This window comes from Myxine glutinosa, chromosome 1 (assembly GCF_964187855.1).
Source record: "Myxine glutinosa chromosome 1, kmMyxGlut1.1, whole genome shotgun sequence".
NCBI classification, from domain to species: domain Eukaryota; kingdom Metazoa; phylum Chordata; class Myxini; order Myxiniformes; family Myxinidae; genus Myxine; species Myxine glutinosa.
The window spans coordinates 114,759,221-114,782,645 of NC_136261.1; the positions used below are offsets into that span (position 1 = coordinate 114,759,221).

Sequence of the window (23,425 nt, forward strand, 5' to 3'; positions counted from 1 at the left end):
GCGTCGATACTGAGAAGCGGGCTGATTTTAGCTGAGGCTAATGACTGTACCTGAGTTGCTGTGTTCTCATGATTTTCACCAATCATAATACAAACAATTACTTGGCACAAATGTATTTGTTGTGTTTGTGATATTACATTTTTATAGGCAATTTAGGTTGAAGATTTAGGTTGAATGTTTTTTTTTCAAGAAAGAACCCCTCAGCACATACATAGGGGAGGGGAAGGTGCAGACTGGAAGTTTGGGACGATTACACCTCACCACCATGTAATTCAAAACACCTCACCACCAAGTAATTCAAAACACCTCACCACCACGTAATTCAAAACACCTCACCACCAAGTAATTCAAAACACCTCACCACCAAGTAATTCAAAACACCTCACCACCAAGTAATTCAAAACACACCACCACGTAATTCAAAACACCTCACCACCACGAAATTAAAAACACCTCACCACCACGAAATTGAAAACACCTCACAGCCATCAAGCACTGAATAAAAACACCTCACAGCCATAAAACACGTAATAAAAACACCTCACCACAACGAAATAAAAAACACCTCACAACCATAAAACACGTAATAAAAACACATCACAGCCATAAAACACGTAATAAAAACACCTCACCACCACAAAATTAAAAACACCTCACAGCCATAAAACACGTAATAAAAACACCTCACAGCCATAAAACACGTAATAAAAACACCTCACAGCCACGAAATTAAAAACACCTCACCACCACGTCATTTTAAAACACCTCACCCCCAAGTAATTCAAAACACCTCACCACCACATAATTCAAAACACCTCATCACCAACTAATTCAAAACATCTCACCACCACCTAATTAAAAACACTTCACCACCACATCATTTAAAAACACCTCACCACCACATCATTTAAAAACACCTCACCACCACATAATTCAAAATACCTCACCAACACGTGATTCAAAACCACCACAATGTTATTAAAAACACTTCACAACCACGGAAACAAAAGTTTGAGGGAGTCGTTAAGTGAGAACACACACACTGCCCAGATGTGTCGATATCTATCTATAATTCCAGTAATCTGTGTGTGTGTGTGTGTCTGTGTGTGTGTGTTTGTCTGTGACCGCTGTTTCTCGACAACTACCGGTCCGATATACTTGAAACTTGCCAGGTATATTGCTGGGGACCCGAGGATGTGCCTTTTCAAGGTTTCATATTAATCGGAGAAGTAGTTACCGAGCTATGTCCAAAAAACGATTCAACCAATCAGAGAGCAGCGAGCTATCACGTGTGCCGAACGTGGCGAACAGACTCTGCCTCGGACGGCACATTTGAGAGCGTATTCATTTATTTCACGTTGGCAAACTATGTTGCCGCTATGTTGGCGTTAAACTATGTTTTAAAACTAATTAAAACTAATTTGCGATTCTTTCGCTTTCCTGCGCGTTTGTGCACGCTATGGCGATTTATTTACCAAACTCCGCAAGCCGTTCGCTTTGGACCAAACCATTTCATGTAAATAGAGGGGGGGGATTGTCACCGTACTCGCAAGCCGTTCGCTTTGGACCAAACCATTTCATGTAAATAGAGGGGGGGGGGATTGTCACCGTACTCGCAAGCCGTTCACTTTGGACCAAACCATTTCATGTAAATAGAGGGGGGGGATTGTCACCGTACTCGCAAGCCGTTCGCTTTGGCTTTGCGAATGGACCAAACCATTTCATGTAAATAGAGGGGGGGGATATAATTTTACATATATATATAGTACGGGCATGCCCTAGTATAGATAAATGACTGTACCCGAGTTGCCGTTTAGTCATGGTTTAAACCAATCATAATTCAAACAATTATTTTGCACAAATGTATTTGTAATATACGTGATATCACATTTTATAAACAATTGAAGTTGAAAAAAAAAAAATTCCCCAAACAATTCCCCCCCAAAAAAAAAAATTGGAAAATTTTTCAAACAAAATACCCTTAGGACATATGGACGGGAGAGGTATGTGCATTCCAGAAGTTTGGTACGATTTCACAAAAGTTTGAGAAAGTAGTTCAGTGACAACACAGGACAACACAACACAACACAGGACAGACGCTGCACAGATATATATATATATATAGATATATATAATTATATTTATATATATATATATATATATATATATATGTATATATATATATATATATACAGTATATATATATATATGTATATGTATATATATACGTATATATATATATATATGTATATGTATATATATACGTATATATATATATATGTATATGTATATATATACGTATATATATATATATATGTATATGTATATATATACGTATATATATATATATATATATATATATATATATATATATATATATATATATATATATATATATATATATATATATATATATATGAACATATATAATATGAATACATATATAAATATATATGTTGGGTCACCTGCTCAAGATCCGGCTATTTAGAATTGTGAGGTCAGAAGATGCCTCATCATAATTCATTACATAATCTTTGATTCTTCTTCTTCTTCATCACTAGGTTCCAGACATTGCTAGACTTTCACTTACAAACTCCCCCTTATGCCACCTAAACCATCACATTCACCTACCAAGGACAAAACAGAGCAAGTCCAATGCTAGGAGAGCGACGGAGCCTGCTCGAGAGCGAGATGCATGCAAAGCTCGGCCATCCCTTTCCGCCCATCCCTCAGAGTCTCCATCGGCTGCTGCCGTGTAGTTGTAGTTCCCAGCGGCCATGACCTGCACTTGTGCCGTTGGAGCTATGGTGGAAGACTTGGGCTGATGGAGACGGACAGGTGTCACAATAAATGTGTTCTGTGAAAGGGGAGGCAAGTGGAATGAGAGGTGAGTGAACATTAAAAACACAACTTGGCAAGAAGCAAGAGTTATACTTGGTGGTTTGCCATTGCAATTCCAGCAGCAGTTATGGCAGAAATTTGTAATTTGTTCATCATTCATGGTGCAGGCGATAGCTTGCCTACACCTTGCGAATGACATCGTCGGATCTTTAACGTCCATCAACAAATGTCAGCAGACAGGACACCGGTTTAACGTCTATCTGAGGGAGGGTACACATATTGATGAATCGCCCTGTCTGTGGAACACTAGGAGGGCAGTTTATAGCTGGGTCGGGATTCGAACCAAGGATAGCCAGCTTAGAGCAGAGTTTATATACCTCTAGGACATCCTGGTAGATGCTGGGTCAATATTGATTTGTTTAGACTTTTGTAAAGCATGATGTACATTGTTGTTAGCTGAGATTAAGTCATAAATAAGTAAGCAAATTGATAAATGCATGAACACAGTGAAAAGGAGGTAAACAGACATTCAACATGGCAGAGACTGCAGATGAATCCAAGGGAGAGACACTTGGAAGATGAATGGACCAGAGAGGTGAATAAACACCGAAAAAAACGTCTGAGGCCAGAAATGGACGTTTTACACCTGTAGCGAAAGTCAACTCGTGAGTGCAACATGGTAACGATGGGCCAAATGGCCAGCTCATTTCCTTGTTTAAGGCCAGACGGGATCTGGCGAACACTTGTAACACTCAGTGTCGTCCCACAGATACCGAGGAGCCTTTGTATGTTAAATTCCATGTTGCATATGGAAAATATATATACAAAATATACATACATACATACATAGTTTGTCTCCTTTAACAGCCACAATTATTCCCACGCGCTTGTGGGATTGGCTGGGGGGAGCTTGGCCCAGGTCTTTCATGAACTGGCTGGCCAGGCATGATGTTCGACGAAGGTTAGTTCAGGAATTTGTTCATAGTGCCGGCGACAGCAAGCCTACTCTTCACGAAGGACAACGTGGGGATCTTTAACGTCCACCAACCAATACCAGCAGACAGGACACCCCTTTAGCCTCAATCCGATGGATGGTACACACAATGATGAATCATGAATCATGTCTTGCCTGTGAAACATGAGCATGACAGTTTTTAGCTGGGTAGGGATTCCATCCCAGGCTATACACAGCCTAGAGGAGAGTATAATACCTGTTGGACCATCCTGCCAATCCACATAAATACATACATACATACATACATACAAACATACATATACACATACATACACATACATACACACATATGTACACATACACACATATACACATGCATACATACATACATACATACATACATACAAACATACATATACACATACATACACATACATACACACATATGTACACATACACACATATACACATGCATACATACATACATACATACATACATACAAACATACATATACACATACATACACATACATACACACATATGTACACATACACACATATACACATGCATACATACATACATACATACATACAAATACACATACCGTACATACACAAACATATATACATACACACACATATATAATTATACACAAACACTTCTTTAGAGGCCCAAATATAGCCACATCCAGGTCGGGTCAACCAGGATGAATGGTTCTACCCCAAGTCTTTCACAAACCATCAAGTTAGCGAGACATTCGATGAACAGGAAAATTGAAATTTGGCCGAAGTGACAGGCAATAACTCGCGTACTCTTCGTCGAAGAAACCGTGGCACCTTAAACATTCACCACTGCCCTCAGCGGGAGCAGACGGGCTCCTCCGGATTAACATTGTTCTGATGGACACAGCACTCAATGATGCATCGTCGTGCATAGTGAATCACCAAAGTAACAGTTTATAACTGGGTCAACATATGAACATGAACCCAGGTTAGAGTATATATATACAGTATATATATATATATATATATATATATATATATATATATACACTACCGGTCAAAAGTTTTAGAACACCTCAATTTTTCCAGTTTTTATTGAAATTTATGCAGTTTCATGTCCAGGGAATAACCTGAAATGGTACAAAGGTAAGCAGTAAACAGCTCGAGGTTAAAAAAAAAAGTTTAGGTTAGCAAAAACGGGAAAATAATATAAATTGCAGTTATATTGTTAAAAAGGCCTTTTTCAGGGAACAAGTAATGGGTTAACAACTTACAGCTGTTCTGCAGCATTATAAGTAAATTAAGCCTTGAAAGTTGATGCAAACAATTCCTACAGGTGTCCCAACCTCTGCTGATTACTTGATTACAAACCCCCTGTCTGTATAAAAGCAGTATTGGAACAGACTGTTATTACACCCTCTGAAGCATTATTTGGACAATATTGCACTGCAGGAAGTAGTACATTGGAAACTGGAGGAAACCCTGACAGGAAGAGGTCTGGCAGACCCAAAGCCACAACAGAATCGGAAGACAAGTTTCTGAGAGTCAGCAGCTTGCGTGATGGGCGGCTCACAGGAGAACAGCTTCAAGCACAGCTTAACACTGGTCGAAGTAAGCAAGTTTCAGTTTCAACTGTGAAGAGGAGACTTCGAGCTGCAGGTTTGACAGGTCAAGTGACAGTAAGAAAGCCATTGCTAAGATGGCAAAATAAGAAAAAGAGGCTTGCCTGGGCCATGAGGCACCGCCAGTGGACTACTGAAGACTGGTAGAAGGTCTTATGGACCGATGAATCAAAATTTGAAATCTTTGGTTCATCCCGCAGGGTTTTTGTGCACCGTTGAGTAGGCAAAAGGATGGTTCCTCAGTGTGTGGCACAACTGTCAAACATGGAGGAGGAAGCGTGATGGTCTGCGGCTCTTTTGCTGGATGCAGAGTCGGCGACTTGCACAGAGTGACTGGCACCCTGAACCAAAAGGGCTACCCCAGCATTTTACAGTGCCATGCAATACCCTCTGGTCTACGCCTAGTTGGTCAGGGGTTCATCCTACAGCAAGATAATGACCCTAAACACACCTCCAGACTATGTCAAAACTACCTTCGAGGAAAAGAACAAGACGGTAGGCTTCAAATCATGGAATGGCCAGCACAGTCTCCAGACTTAAACCCCATCGAGCTGGTTTGGAATGAACTGGACAGAAGGGTGAAAGCAAAGCAACCTACAAGTGCAACACATTTGTGGGAACTTCTGCAACAGTGTTGGGAAGAACTTCCCGAACAATATTTGATTTCCATTGTAGAAAGAATGACACGAGTGTGTTCGGCGGTTATATCTGCAAAAGGTGGCTACTTTGCTGAGTCAAAAATTTAAATTAAATTTTGTTAAACAAAATGATTCTATGATTTTTTTTATTTATCTCCAATTGTTTATTTGTTCTATGCTTAATCTCAGAGTACATTGAGACATTAAACTGTGTAAATTTCAATAAAAACTGGAAAAATTGAGGTGTTCTAAAACTTTTGACTGGTAGTGTATATATATATATATATATATATATATATATATATATATATATATATATATATATATATATATATATATATATATATATATATATACACACATGCACATATATATATATACATCACACACACAACATATGTAACCTATCTGCATCCACCTGTTCGAGCGCATTCTGCCGGGTCATGTCCTCAAAAAGAGACAAGATCACGTGGCTTGTAACAGGCGAGTTAAAAAGAGAATGAAGTGTGGTGGCTCAGAGTCGACAGTCGAACCAAAATTAGTAATAAAGCGATACAGAAAAAGGAGCGGATTAAGCGAAACAACAGAGCGCACGAATCGGAGCCTGTGGGGAGGGTGGGGGTGAATTGGAGCAAGGCCCGCAAATACGGCCCTTATTGGGGGAAACCATTCATAAGTTAGAAGTTATAATTATAACACGACAGGTAAAGTACGGTATTCCATGCAAACTCACGGCCAGGGTGGCGGGTCCTTTATTGCTGTGTCGCCGCACTCGGTGCTCCGGTTGCGCTGCGTGTGTGTTTCACGATGTGTGTGTGTGCGCGCCTCCAGCCCGCCCTTTAACCGGCCAGCATCGCACCCACCCCAAGCACGCACTCCCCCAACTCAACCTTCCACTCCCACACTCCCTCCCGCCGCCCCTCGCCTTCCCAACTCCCGCCAAGCCCACGGACACATCCCATAACGGAACTGTAACGCACGCACGTTGCTCTTTCTCTTTTCTATAAGCACCATTATCTCTCACATTCTTCATTCTCTCTGCTCTTTTCCCCACATTTTTACTTTTCATCAACCTCTCCTTCATGTCATTCTCACCAATTGAGGCATTTTTATCATGTCTCACTCCTCACACTCAATCATTGCATTGTCACCTGTCAGAACTTTTAATAAAGGATGCTCATCTTCCTCTAGGACTATGAAGACAACTATTAAAGTGTGTAATTGGGATTCAAACAATGTACAAGTACCCAGATAGTGAAATGTTGAACTTCATTCATAAAAAAATCCTCTTTGGGGTGGAAATATAAAATCTCCTTTGGGTTGTGCTTCGGTTGTTTTTTAACCACAATCCACGTCAATCCATCACTATTACTAATTTCTTCCTCCTGAACGTTTTTCATCAAATAGCTCATACGACTCGTTTGTTGTTCATCATCTTCATCTTATTTCCATTTTTCTGTTTCTAACTCCATTTCCTTTTCCTCTCTTTCCTCTTCCCTCCGCGAACAATCAAAACCAAAGCAGTTGGTGAATTGGCGTCTCTTCTTCTTCTTCTTTCGTGTGCAGCACAGGACTGCTAGCAGCATCGTTGTTTGAAGGTTGTGCCGTGGATGCGGTGCCCCTGTGTTACCAGTAAGCTGTTACTCCTTACGCCGAACTCAGAAGGATGAACAATGCTGAGTCAACTCCACCTGGTGTTAATTCGACGGCTGACAGGGATTTGAACTCAGGACCGTGGGATCCCAAGCCAGCACCCTAACCGTTCAGCCAACACCAGGCTAAATTTGTCGAGGCCTCTTCTTCTTCTTTCTTAGTGTGCCTCTTTTTCTTCTTCTTCTTCTTCCTTAGTATGCCTCTTCTTCTTCTTCTTCTTCTTCTTCCACCCTTGTGTGCAGAACAGGAGTGCAAAAAGTAGCATTGATCGTTGTTTGAAGGTTGTACCGTTGATGCAATGCCCCTGTTACCAACAAGCGGGTACTCCTTTTGCCGAACTCAGAAGGATGACAATGCTGAGATAACCCCACCTGGTGTTAATCCAAAGGCAGACAGGGATTCGAGCTCAGGACCGTGGTATCCCAAGCCAGCACCCTAACCGTTCAGCCAGCGCCAGGCTAAATTTGATGCCTCTTCTTCTTCCTCCTCAGTGTGCCTCTTCTTCTTCTTCCCTTGTGTGCAGAGCAGGAGTGCAAAAAGCAGCATTGATCGTTGTTTGAAGGTTGTACCGTTGATGCAGTGCCCCTGTTACCAACAAGCTCTTGCTCCTTTCACCAAACTCAGAAGGATGACAATGCTGGATCAACCCCACATGGTGTTACTCCAAAGGCAGACAGGGATTCGAACTCAGGACCGTGGTATCCCAAGCCAGCACCCTAACCGATCAGCCAACACCAGGATAAATTTGGCGTCAATACGTTGTATTGCAATAAAACAGTAGTATTGCAACAGTAGTATTGCATCATCCGTCATTCCAAAATATATACAGTGCAGTAAACGTCTTTTCCTGGAAAATGAAACTTGGACGTCTCCTCCATGATCAGGCACATCAGTCATCCGTTTTCTGCAATGAGAATTACCTGGAGACAATTTTCTTTCGGTGTCCCATGTGAAAGAGACACCGCAGCGCACAAAAAGCTTTTCTACGAAATCATTATGAGGATGAAAAATCGATGGATTCATTTGACTTGAATGATTTAATTAATCATTGATGCTGTAACACAAAGTTCAAATCTACGACTACTTCTTCAACGGCTCCAATTATTCCCACCTTCTCGTGGAATCGATCGGCCAGGGATGATTTTGGGCCAAGTCTTTCACGAACAGGATCGCCAGCTTTGGGATTTGTTCGTGGTGATGGAGATACCTCAACCACTCTTCGTGCAAGACACAGTGGGATCTTTAGTATTTGCTGCTTCCTTGCTTGAGATTCGGAATTTTAAAGGATAAGAGGATGGACAATCCCCATTGGTCGGCATCCATGGGGAGAAGGACATTCCTCCTTAGGAAATGCCCCACTGTGGGCAGCATCATTTTCAAGGAGCGCAGCCGGACAACTGAGGCAATGCCCCCAGAAAGTTAGAACATTTTGGAAATTGTTTCTGGTGCTAGAGTTAACGCACCTACTCTTCACAAAAAAGCACCATGTTAAGCACCAGGATGACAGTTTTATAGCCTGGACCAAGATTTGAACCCAGGTTAAAGAGCTCAAGGCACTACCTCTGCACCATGCAGTCAGATTTCAAATGTCAAATCAAATTTACCGATTCATATGTTAATTTGTTCATTTTAATGCCCTTACCCCTCACATAATATTCTGTAAATTTAAAATTGAAAAACTCACCAACAACTCACCTGTAACGCACCTGAGAAATCCTCATCCTTCTGTTGTTTTCACCCTTCTGGTCTTTTTGGAGTTCCAGATGAAGACCACTTGGTGGTTCAAACACCTAACCTGTGCCTGTCTTGCTGGCAGCTGTTATTATAGTTGTTGGTACCTTCTATTTTACCTACATCGCCGAAGGTGGGCGGAGCTAGGTTATGTTGGCACACCTGTTTGACTGTCTCTCTGTTTCTGTTTGTTTGTCTGTTTTTTTTTGTGTGAACAGGATATCTCAAAGATTTGTGGACGGATCCAGCCGAAATTTGGTGGAGAAGTTGGGGTTGTGATAAGGACGAATTGTTTAGATTTTGGTGAAGATCTGGAGCCGGATACCAAAAATTTTTAGTGGTTCTTCACCATTGAGTGATTGGGCTGAAACCAACAAATAGCACGATATCTCAAAAAGTTGTGGACGGACTTAGCTGAAACTTAGTGGACAGGTTGGGTGTGTCACAAGGACGGATTGATTCGATTTTGGTGAAGATCCGGACCGGATCCGGATACGTGATTTTTTTATAATTCTTAAGTGATTCTTCACCATATAGAGATGCGGCCAAAACGATATATAACCCGATATATCAAAAGGTTATGAATGGATTCGGCCAAAACTATGTGGACAGATTGGGTATGTGACAAGGACGAATCGTTCGATTTTTGGTGAAGATCCGAATACGGATATGAGATATTAAATGTTTTTTCCAAAGTGTTTCTTCACCATTTAGAGATGCGGCCAAAACGATATATAACACGATATCTCAAAAAGTGGGATACAAAACGTAAACTGTTCAGCCTGGTGGAGGTGTGCTCTCTACCTGGTGTTGTTCGAATTAAATTATGGATATTCCCCATTACAACTCGTATTTGTTCATCTGAATAAACTCCTCTACTATGAGACTGGAGAGAGTGGAGAGTGGATGTAAACATAATGTATCCTTTTTTTGTACATTTTAAGTAACCCTTTTTGAAACAAAAATGCTGATGAAAGGTCTCTGTGAAAAATGGAAGCACTCGTGTGTGTGTGTGTGTGTGTGTGTGTGTGTGTGTGTGTGTGTGTGTGTGTGTGTGTGTGTGTGTGTGTGTATGTGTGTGTGTGATAATATGTGTTTACATTCACAAAATTAAAACCCTCGCTTCGCATTGGATATTTTAACACTGATGTGTCGTGGAATATTTCCTCCATCTCTTAGAAACGGTCACGTGATTGACTCCCAGATGGCCGCGTCCACACACGCCACGTCCAGTGGCCTCAAAATCCCTGAACGTTTTTCTCATCAAAAGTTCGGTATTTTCACAGTAAGGAGCAGATTGAAACAACATTTGCTGCACGCTTCTCTATAATAGAGCATTTCCAGCAATGGATGCTATTGAACTCTTCAATAGTAAACAATTTCGATCATACAGTTATTTGAAGCAAGCCGACTTTGTGTTTTGTTTTGGATTGCCCTGGTCGATGTGTACATCCGAGCACCTGTCGTATGAGGTTGTACCTGAAGAGCTTTGATTTTAACATCCCAAATCGTGTTCATTTGTCCGACTGGATAGGCACAGAAAATGCACTTTTACCCGTCTGGGTTCGATTCCATAGCCGACAATAAACGGATTGGTGCTCCTCAGGGATGGCATTACATTACTAAGTGTACCGTCCATCAATGGATGGACATTAAGCTGACTGTCCTGTCTGCTAGTATTAGACATTAAAGATCTCAAGGTGCCATCCTTTTGCAAAGAGGGCATGACCTATTTCCGGTACCCTGGCAAAATTCCAGATTCTTGCCCAAATGAGCTCCGGTCCAACATCAGCTTTGGCCAGCCGGTTGTGGGTTTTAATTGCAGTTTAATATCTCAAAAAATCTAAGATTTTTCAAGTACATTGGTTGGTCACGTGTGTTAGTGTGTCTGTTTACCTGTAATTTGTTAATACTAGGGCATGCCCGTACTATATATACTGTATATCTAAAATTATATCCCCCCCCTCTATTTACATGAAATGGTTTGGTCCATTCGCAAAGCCAAAGCGGACGGCTTGCGAGTACGGTGACAATCCCCCCCCTCTATTTACATGAAATGGTTTGGTCCAAAGCGAACGGCTTGCGAGTACGGTGACAATCCCCCCCCTCCCCCCCCCCCCTCTATTTACATGGAATGGTTTGGTCCAAAGCGAACGGCTTGCGAGTACGGTGACAATCCCCCCCCCTCTATTTACATGAAATGGTTTGGTCCAAAGCGAACGGCTTGCGGAGTTTGGTAAAGAAATCGCCATAGCTCGGTAACTACTTGTCCGATTAATTTCAAACCTTGAAAAGGCACATCCTCGGGTCCCCAGCAATATACCTGGCAAGTTTCAAGTATATCGGACCGGTAGTTGTCGAGAAACAGCGGTCGCATACACACACACAGACACACAGACACACAGAGATTACTGGAATTATAGATAGATGTCAACCACCTACAGGTCACAATTTTAAACAGATCTTCACAAAACTTCACCAAGTTGGTCATAACAAAGATGTCTATTGATTTTGAAGTCAAAATGTCAACATAGGCCAAAGGTCAACAACTTTGTCAAATGTATAAAATTGTCAATTTTCACCCGGTTTAGCTGAAGTTTGAAGAGGATTTGCATATTTGTTCAAATAATTCAACTACCAATTATTTTTGAGGTTAACATAGGTCAAAGGTCAACAACTTAGGTGGAATTTCTAAAATCCTCAATTTTCATCCAATTGACTTTATATTTGAAGAGGATTTGCATTTCAGGCACAAAATTCAGCCACCAATTATTTTTGAGGTCAACATAGGTCAAAGGTCAACAACTGAGGTGAAATTTTTTAAATCCTCAATTTTATTTCAAGTGACTTTAAATTTGAACAGGATTTGCATATCAGGTCACTGAATTCAGCCACCAATTATTTTTGAGGTCAACATAGGTCAAAGGTCAACAACTTAGGTGGAATTTCTAAAATCCTCAATTTTAATCCAATTGAGTTGAAATTTGAAGACGATTTGCATATTTGGCCATTTAATTCAACCACCAATTTGTCTGTCCGTCAATTATCTTTGAGGTCGAATTTGTTTAAGGGATTTCACAAGTAGCGTGCCCTGCACAATGTTTTTTTGTTTGTTTGTTTGTTTGCAGGTATCTCAAAGTTCTGGATTGATTCATACGAAATGTGGAGGACAGGTTGGGTATGTTACGAGGATGAAATGATTAGATTTTGGTGAAGATCCGGATTCGGATCCGGATAGTAGAATTTTTAAAGTGATTCTTCATCATTGGGAGATAGGGCCAAAAACGATACATAGCGGGATATCTCAAAAAGTTGTGGACGGATTTGGACGAAGCTTTGTGGACATGTTGTGTGTCTGACAAGGACGAATAGATTCGATTTTGGTGATGATCTGAATATGGATTCAGGTACGAGAATTATTTAATTTCAAAGTGATTCTTCACCATTGAGAGATCAGGCGAAAAGCGATACATAACATGATAGTTAAAAAAGTTATGCACGAGTTATGACTAAACCAGGTGGATGGGTTTGTTAGTTGACAAGAACAAGCAGATTAGATTTTGGTTCAGGTCCGAATCCAGATCCGACCCATCAGTGGGATACAAAACGTAAACTGTTCAGCCTGGCGGAGGTGTGCGCTCTACCTAGTGCTGTTCTAGTTTAAAAAAAAATGTTTTTAATTACTTGTTTCTGTAGTTTAAAAAATGTATTGACATTCTTTATCATTGTTGGATGAGAAATCGTCCATAGATTACAGGGGAGTAATTTATGTTTATAAGTTTTCATCTTGGTGGATTTTTAGAGGATTTTATATTGTATTAAACCTATTGAGTGTCCGGGATCATCCATACTTAGGACGTCTACCGACTTCCAGATTTCCACTGTGGATATTTATCCGTTTACTCTTACACTCATTTTGTCCTACATTCCAAACCTCACCCTCTGCGAACCTTATCCGCAGTACTTTGCTCCACCGAGCAAATACTGGGGGTTGAGACTAATAGGCTACAGCATTATATCCCCAGACGCCACCTTTGCCGTTTTACCAACAACCTGGTGATTTACAACATTGAAAAGCTTTTAGTTACCGTATCAAAAATTACACCTGCACCGCAAATGCTAAAATTCCCTGTCTTTAACACCGATATTATTACATGGCAAACCTAACAATACAATGTTGGCATCCTCTATTACTCCATCTTTCGTCTCCTCCAGATGCCCTACCAACCCACAATCATATGTTGTCTTGTTCTGTGGCTTTCCCAAATCCATAGCTCCTTGTTTAACACTCCAAACGACTGTACCGGTCCCACAAAAAGGTCACGCGCGTGCGTCGACGTCACGTTTGAACTTTCCAAAGAAGAAATTTCTTTCCGAAACTTTCATTTCTTTGTCCTGAAGAACTTTTCCGAAATGTCACGGCTGAGTTTGTCAAGAAGAAGACTGGTATATCTATACAGGATGCCAGATCTTGGATACCTTCGGCTTGCCTTCAATTGTTTCTGAAAGCTTCCGTTAAAACCATTCTTCCTGCAACCGTTTACAACTTCCTGGGGGTCACGATCAGTTACAATCGCCTCGTTTCTGCATACGTCAGTGGTGTAACTTAATCCATGTGACTTTTCAAAAGGAGACCAACAAAATTAGATTCCATGTGTTCTGGCATGTCGTGCGCATATTTGCAGGGAGCCTTTTGCGTCATAGTGGATCAGTTTGTTTGGATGGGTTGTCAGATATTTATTGGGGCCTTGGGAAAAGAGTAGGCCAATTTGTGGTGTGGTGGTATGCGAATACCTCTTTGACGACCTAAATTGTTCGTTTTTCCCTTTGTGAGGTCGATAGAGGACGGTTTTTGTCTCGTGTATTTCACGAACCGGCTGTCCAGGCTTGCCGTTCGACCAGAACGTTCGGCACACACGTTGATGTTTTCATGCTACCTGTGAAACACCAGGACGGAAGTTTATAGCTGCGTCGGGATTCATATTCAGGCTCGTAATGAAATTGGATCATCAGATATAGAAAGTTAGGCACATGTCGATTGTAAGTTTGTAACTTCCGAGTTGCGAGATGATGAAACTATCACATCTAGGGTGTCTAGGGTATTACCTGCATGCTGATGGTAAGGTAGGCCTAATAATATCGCGTTGGTAGTCTGAAGGACCTCATAACTTAGGTGGCATTACACAAAAAACCGTTCACATTGTGATACAAGCATGAAACTTGACAGAGACATTCATTCTTAAATAGATACTCTTTAAATCCAGTCGATTAGCCAACTCGAAATTCAAAATGGCGGCCATTTTTTTCAAAATGGCTGCCAAAATTGCTAAAAAGTGCCCGTAAACTTTTTAGTATCGAATTTAGGACATACAAGTATCAATACAAAATCACAGAACTACATATTATCTATAAGAGGTCGTCAAAAAAATTAATTTATCTTTTCTTGATAATTATCATACGTAGGGCGTTCAAAAAGTTCTGCGAAAACTCAGAATAATCCGAGACGCGCCGGGTATTTTATTTTTCAATAATATAAATATAAATGTTTGCAACTCTTCATTTATTTGTTACAACTATCCCGAATGGCTACATTATTATTCATTTTCCTTTTCTTGTTACTTCCGCCACTAAAGATGGACGGAGGTTATGTTTTTGCCCTTGTATATCCGTTTGTCTGTTTGCGAGCAGGATATCTCAAAATGTTATGGACGGATTCGGCCGAAACTTGGTGGACAAGTTGGGTGTGTGACAAGGACGAATCAATTTGATTTTGGTGTAGATCTGAATACGGATCTGGATACGAGAATTTAAAAATTTTTTCAAGTAATTCTTCACCATTGGGTAATAGGGCCAAAAACCCTACGGATAGGGCCAAAAACTATATATAGCACGATATTTCAAAACGTTATGGATGAGTTATGGCAAAACTTTGTGGATGAGTTGGTTGGGCGACAAGAACAAGCTGATGAGATTTTGGTTCAGGTCCAAATCCAGATCCTGCCTATCAGTGGGATACAAAAAGTAAACTGTTCAGCCTGGTGGAGGTATACGCTCTACCGAGTAATGTTCTAGTTTTCTATGTGACGCATCTAAAGTTACAGCTCATATTTCCAAAAGTCATCCATTAATGCTTATAATGCACCGGAAAATGAGCACAATCATTCCAAAGACTGTTGTCAGTCATGAAGATGACGGTGCTTCTTGAGAACACACAATGCTCCATCCCACCCTCTTTCCCCCCAAACACCACCATCACCCACTCCCCAGATTCCTTCCTGGTGTGGTTGAGGCAGCAGGAAGGTCGAGGCGAAGGATGGCGTCAGGGGCACAAGGGCTGGCTGGGCTCAGGAAATCCTGAACAGTTTGCAAAGGTTTTGGGTAGCCCAAGACACCTCCAACGTGCCGGTCTTCTCTTCCCTTCCTCGTCTCCACCCTGCCATTCACTCCCTTCTTTTCCCTTCCACGTCACATATGCCCCTCTCTGCAGGAAACGTCACCTTCAAGCAAGCCTGGGAACGCGCCACTTCTTTTCCTGCTACAGTAGAGTAAAAAAAAAAGTTTCATAACTTCTTTCTTTGCATACAAACTCCTTCATGAGCCTGAGACCAATCTATTAAAAATACAACTGGCTGGTTTTTCTGGATTGCAGTTGCTTGCATGACGGACATTTCTTAAAGCAGATCAAAACTACTGTGAGCTGCATTCTCAGCTCTTCCTTTCAGCTTCTTATCTACCTTTTCCTTTGTAGTGACGCTTTCAAGTCAAATCTTGATCTTTGGATGCATTTCACACGTTTTTTTATTTTTATTCCAGGAGAAGTATGAAAACACCACTCGATGAATTTTGGCAGACGACACACCCTGTTGCTCAGAACACAGGACCGGCTCCTGCATTTTGGCTTAAACTCAACAAAGAAGGACACAAAGGTGACTGCAGAAAGTTTGGGAATGGGAAAGGGGTTCTCAATTTGACTAAACTTCATCAGTAGAGTTGACAATATGGATACGTGTACGTAAAGGACAGAGTGCATTTGGCTCGTTCCAGTCCAACGTTCAATCGGAAGTTTTGCCTGTTATGGTATCACTATATCAGGACATGAAAGATAAGTATAATGAATAACCAAACTGAGTAGTACAATGGTTAGAGCGTCCGCTCTAAGTCTGGTAGGTCGGTAGTTCAAACCCAATCTGAGTCTTTAAAAAAATGCTGCGTGCTGCTTCCTTGCTTCACAATCAGCATTTGAAAGAATAGAGCATGGACAACAATGCTGGGAAGGCAATGGCAAACGAACCTGTACAACCCTCGCCAGAAAACTGCTTCGCAGCGCAAACGCTCCGTAAAGAGTGCGGTACATCAAAATTTTAAAATAATCAGTAACTAGTCTTACTCATGATCCAACAATGGTAGACGGGTCCAACAATGGATGGAATCAAAAGAACGCTGTTCGAAGTATGCTAACCGCAATGGGAACCAAATAAAAGTTACCATTTCAGGAATTAACCCTTTGTCAGAGCAAGAGAGAGACGGATCCTTTTCTTGTCCAAAAGAGAAATGGAAGCCTCAACACCTGAAACATCAGCTAACTCTCCTTCGTTTTTGCAATGGTTAGGAGACCTCAAAATCAATCTTCTGTTGATTCCATCCATTGTCAAAGATAAGGACAATGCCCATTGTCTCAAGATAAGGATGCTATTATAAGACATCGGACATATCCAACATAGTCGAGGGGATTTGAGCCTGGGGTCACATCATGATGATGAAGGAGCTCAGAGAGAAAGAACAACCAGACCACTTATTTCATGAAATGTTACAAACCTTGCATCCGGTCTCAGCAATTACCTGAAGGTCAAAAGTAAATTGAGCGATAGTTATCCTCCGATGCTGATGCACCATACTCTGGTACATAGCGTGGGTGCTGCCAAAGCAGTTTCTTGGCAAGGGTTATCCCGGGCGGTTTGCCATTACCATCGCAGCAGTTAGTTAGGGTAGGAGTTTGGAATTTGGCCATGGTGCTGGTGATAACTCGCCCACCCTTTGCGAACGACCCCGTGGGGTCGTCAATGTTAACCATATAATGTCGTCCACCAACTAATACCGGCAGACGGGACACTTGGTGTAACGTCCATCCAAGGGACAGGGACGGCACACACATTGATGATTCACCCTGCCAGTGAAATACCGGGGTGAGGGTTTGTAGCTGGGTCGGGATTACAACGTACCTAACAGGTGAGTGTGCTTATCTCTAGGCCATCCTGTCAGCATCAGCAGTTGTTAGCCCGTCCTCTGCAGGCTCAGGTAATCACTTGTGTGTGTGTGTGTGTGTGTGTGTGTGTGTGTGTGTGTGTGTGTGTGTGTGTGTGTGTGTGTGTGTGTGTGTGTGTGTGTGTGTGTGTGTGTGCGTCTGTCCGGGCCGTAACTTTTTTTTATCATTCGAGCAATTGTCGTCAAATTTTCACCAAAGCTTTATTATGATAATATGGAGAAGCAAAATTAATAATTTTGTCAAAAGGTTAAAAGGTCAAAAGTCAGAAATTTTTAAAAATCATAAATTTTCATCCAATTGACTTGAAATTTCAATTTACCATTTGAGTTTTGTCATCAAATTTTCAACAAAGGTTTAGTTTGAGAATATGCAGAATGTAAATTAATTATTTGGTCAAAAGGTCAAAAGATCAAAGGTCAAGGTTCTGTAAAATCTCCACTTTTTACCCGATTGACCTTAAATTTAAAGAATTTGCATATTGGGTCACTAAATTGGTTCACCAATCAAAAGATAGAAGCTGAATATTTTTAGATGTAAACCTAAAAGGCCAAGGCTGCAGAAAATCAATTTTCATTTTGTATTTTTTTTGCATCTTTTAAACTCTTTTTGTTCTTTGAGCATACGGAAGAAGACGTCTGAATACAAACGGACGCGGACGGGCTTTGCATTTTCAGATGCTTTCTAGTTAGCGATTGCAAAATTGTATGAGTACTTATCAGTGAGTAGCTTGAATAACAGGAAAGCACACCAAAGCATCAGCTAGATACAGCACCTAAAATTTGAGATAACTATAATCCTATTACATTATATTAAACTAGCTTGAAGACCGTAGTAAAATACCACGACAGAATGACGCTTTTTATTCTTGCCCTGATTGAAATGTATTCTTCATGCGCTCAACCCCCTCTCCACAGACCGTCACCCTGTGCTCACAGACCCCCACGACCCCATCCGCCTCCTCCCAGAACTTCCAACCACTCCACGACCATAGGCCCCCTCTCAGACCCTCAATCCCCCTTCCCGTATGTTTAGATTAATTTGAAGCAACTTTTACGACCTAATTTTTTCCTCTCTGAGGCACGTTTCTGTTTCAGTGTGGGACAGACAGACAGACAGACAGCATTAGCCTATTACATATATACTAGTAGGGTCACCCGTGTGAATCCCATAGGCATGGACGTGTGCGACATTTTGATATATTGAGTTAGATGCTGCACCTCCACATTCAGTTTCACAAAATGGTTACTGGAAATTTATCAGATCAACAAAAAATGTAATCTACACAATGTATTTACTTCTGATAACATGTGAATGCATGTGCGTCCACATGGGAAATACAGTTTGAAATGTAAATTACATCTCATGTAAAATGTGACTTTAAGAGCTCAAATCCTCTCCCTCCCACATCACGCACACTGCACCAGGAAATGGATCACACACGGGGGAGAGTGGGTCACACACACGGGGGAGAGTAGGTCACACACACAAAAAACACACACACACACACATATATACATCCACACACACACACACACACACACACACACACACACACACACACACACACACACACACACACACACACACACACTATCTTGACAATTTGCCGTCTGTTGTGATATGTGATCGAAGCTTCGCCCCTCTCCCAACATTGTTGACTATGTATAAATTAAACATTTAATCGGGATGATGGAAACGTCCGATGCTAATTCTTCCTAAATCTCGGCAATTTCCTGTCTGTGTCATCTTGGGCAGTGTAAGATATATTGAGCCGCGAAAAGCCGTGATTATTTAATATATTTTGATTATTGTAAGATATTTTCCGAGATTATCACCAATTATAGTTGAAATAAAACTGTGAGGGAGAGCAAGACACCGCTGGCCTAACAAAAGAGGCCTCAAAGCTATGCGTGTAAACAAAATGGCGGATATTTGTTTTTGAAGCCCCTCCCAGACCGGGTGCAGCCACAACCCGGACAGATGGAGCCCCACCCAGACCTGGTTTAGCCACTTGCCCGAACAGACGTATCACAGAATCACCTACGGAGAATATATATATATATATATATATATATATATATATATATATATATATATATATATATATACTGAAACGCAAAAGAAACTTACCACCTTTGAAACCTTGAAATATCAACAATAACACTGCGTGTAGTAAATGTGTGAACTTATTTGTGGACAATAGTGTCCTCACCGTCAGACAAAACGGTCACGGATGGTCACTTGAACCTTCAATGGTCACTTCATAGCACAGCTGTTGAACAGCCGTTTTGACTGTCAGTGATTAGCCAAGGGGTACGGGATGATTTTAATGAGCTGCACGTGATGTCTTGATATTGGCTTTAAAAAGGCCAGTGCAAAATGGGCATTTTGACCGAAAAATTTGACCATTTTGACCAACTTCAAAAAGACCGAAAACGCAAAAGAAACTTATCACTTGTTTGAAATGTAATAAAATTGTAACAGTTCAAAATAAAACAAACCAACAATTGCTAATTGAAACATTGGCATTTTATTGATGACATGTCAAGTTTTTGACCAAGATACACCATCTCATCAGTTTGTTCTACAGTACAGAACAGCACAGGGTGCAATGTCAGTCCCCTTTCAATAGCGTGTGTGGCCACCATTGTTTGGGATACAGGCAGTGCATCGTCGGCGTATACTGCCTACCAGTCTTTGGATGGATTGCTGCTGGATTCTGTCCCACTCAGTCCTCAATGTCTGAAGCAGCTCTGCCCGTGTCCTGGCTCTGCCAACTACGCGTCTCCCAAGCTCATCCCACAGGTGCTCTATGGGATTCAGGTCAGGGGAGAGCGCAGGCCACTGCATGGTGTTGATGTTCTCGCCTTGGAGAAATGCAGTGGTAAAGCGAGCAGCATGGGGACGAGCGTTGTCATGCTGAAAGGTTCTCAGTTCTGGGTGGTCTAGCAGGAATGGCAGCAGATGAGGTCACAGGATGTTATCCACATACCGCTGGGCGTTAAGATTCCCATCCACAACCACCAGTGGCGTCCTGTACCGGCCTGATATGGCGGCCCACACCATCACACTTGGGCCACCCCACCTGTTGGCTTGACGCACGCAACAATCGTCATATCGCTCGCCAGTTCTTCTCCAGACACGCTCATGCCCATCAGGACTGTCCACACAGAACATTGACTCATCGCTGAAAGCGACCTCATTCCACTGCGCCATGGTCCACCGCTGATGCTGCTGGCACCATCTCTGTCGATTGCGTCAATGGGCAGCCGTCATCACGGGGCCTCTGTATGGTCTTCTGGCAGTCAGACCATAGTCATGCAGTCGTCTTCGTGCAGTATCATTGGAGATCCATGGGTTTGCTCGCCCCGGAGTTTCTGCCGCAGTGCGGGATGCTGGACGGAATCGATCCCGCAGGTGACTTCGGACCATCTGCCTGTCCTGCCTTGCAGTGGTGACTCTTGGCCTCCCTGATCGAGGTCTGTCATCTGCAGAGTTGTGGAGGGTGTCTCTGACCACCAGGGCCGATATCGTCTGGTGTGAACAGCCAAGGCGGCGTGCCACCTCACGGTAGCTCAGTCCGCCTTGCAGCATGCCCAGGGCACGCTGCCGTTGATCCCTTGACAATCGTGGCATGTTGATTGAAATGCCCATTTTGCACTGGCCTTTTTAAAGCCAATATCAAGACATCACGTGCAGCTCATTAAAATCATCCCGTACCCCTTGGCTAATCACTGACAGTCAAAACGGCTGTTCAACAGCTGTGCTATGAAGTGACCATTGAAGGTTCAAGTGACCATCCGTGACCGTTTTGTCTGACAGTGAGGACACTATTGTCCACAAATAAGTTCACACATTTACTACACGCAGTGTTATTGTTGATATTTAAAGGTTTCAAAGGTGGTAAGTTTCTTTTGCGTTTTCGGTCTTTTTGAAGTTGGTCAAAATGGTCAAATTTTTTGGTCAAAATGCCCATTTTGCACTGGCCTTTTTAAAGCCAATATCAAGACATCACGTGCAGCTCATTAAAATCATCCCGTACCCCTTGGCTAATCACTGACAGTCAAAACGGCTGTTCAACAGCTGTGCTATGAAGTGACCATTGAAGGTTCAAGTGACCATCCGTGACCGTTTTGTCTGACAGTGAGGACACTATTGTCCACAAATAAGTTCACACATTTACTACACGCAGTGTTATTGTTGATATTTAAAGGTTTCAAAGGTGGTAAGTTTCTTTTGCGTTTCAGTATATATATATAGTCACATGAAAAAAAAGTACACCCCATGTAAAGTTTTGAATTTTTCAACATATTTCAACATACAGCTATTTCATCTTCATTTCAACAATATTGAGAGATAAAGGTGATATAATAAAACAAATATCATGAAACATTTACATTTTGTAGGCCATTGTATAATTTAAATAAACATAAATGCAAATTTCGCATGTGGAAAAAGTAAGTACACCCTTGGCTCTAATAATAATAATAATAATAATAATAATAATACATTTATTTTATATAGCGCTTTTCAAGAAGCCCAAAGACGCTTTGACAGAGTACAAAAAAACAAGTGCAAAAAGACAAAAATCAATAGGTAAATAATCAAAGCAAAAGGAAGGAGAAGGAGAAGAGATAGTCAGGAGTTAAATGCTGTGGGTTAAATGTTGAATATAGTGTTGAACAGGTGGGTCTTGAGTGATGTTTTGAATGTGGTGAGTGAGGAGGAGTCTCTGATGGTGTGAGGTAGTGAGTTCCAGAGGGTGGGAGCAGCGATGGAGAAGGCCCTATCCCCCCAAGATATGAATTTGGTCCGCATGGGGGGGGGGGGTCAGGAGGTTGGTACCAGCAGAGCGGAGGTTGTGGGTGGGAGTGTGTCTGGAGAGGAGGTCAGTCAGGTAGGATGGGGCCAGGTTATGGAGGGCTTTGTAGGTCAAGAGGAGGATTTTGTACTGGATTCTCTGGGGGATGGGGAGCCAGTGAAGCTTGTAAAGGATGGGGGTGATGTGGTCACGGGTCCGGGAATTGGTGAGTAGACGGGCAGCGGAGTTCTGAATGTATTGGAGTTTATTGGTGATTATTGAGGGCGAACCGAAGATGAGGCTGTTGCAGTAGTCAAGACGGGAGGTGATGAAGGCGTGGATGAGGGTTTCTGCAGCCATGGAAGAGATGGATGGACGGAGACGGGCGATGTTTTTCAGGTGAAAGAAGGCTGTCTTTGTGATCTGTTTAGTGTATTTGTCGAAGGAGAGGGTTTGGTCAAAGATGATGCCAGGATTCCGGATGTGATGGGAGGTGGATATTGGGAAACCGTCGATGTTGAGGGCAAAGTTATGGGTGGATTTGGTGAGCGTTTTTGGGCCAATGATGATTATTTCAGATTTATCATAGTTAAGTTTGAGGAAGTTGATTTGAAGCCAGGATTTTATTTCAGTGATGCAGTTTGTCAGGATAGAGTGGGTGGCGGTGGAGATGGACTTGGTGGAGATGAAAAGCTGGATGTCATCGGCGAAGCAGTGGAATTGGAGACCATTACGGCAGATTAAGTGACCAAGGGGGGCAGGTACAGGATGAAGAGGAGGGGGCCAAGAACTGAACCTTGGGGGACACCTTGGGGGAGGGTGAGCAGTGGGGGATTTGTAGTTGTTGATGGAGATGAACTGGCGTCTGTCAGAGAGGTATGATTTGATCCAAGAGAGGGCAGTGCCGGTAATGTTAAA

At 42.0% G+C, this 23,425-nt stretch overlaps 1 protein-coding gene across 2 annotated transcripts in view; it reads right to left on the minus strand.

The window, feature by feature from the left end:
• LOC137427747 (phospholipid phosphatase 3) overlaps positions 1-23,425 on the minus strand; it is a 213,012-nt gene that overhangs the window by 184,161 nt on the left and 5,426 nt on the right. The window contains exons 1-2 of one of the 2 annotated variants that reach the window (XM_068117458.2): positions 6,793-6,922; positions 2,632-2,857 (exon numbers count right to left, since the gene is read on the minus strand). In XM_068117458.2, coding sequence (XP_067973559.1) covers positions 2,632-2,779 — 148 coding nt within the window. In that variant the 5' untranslated portion in view covers positions 2,780-2,857; positions 6,793-6,922. Of the gene's footprint in view, positions 1-2,631; positions 2,858-6,792; positions 6,923-23,425 lie in introns of those variants that run through there. The other variant, XM_078776330.1, reaches the window with a different exon arrangement.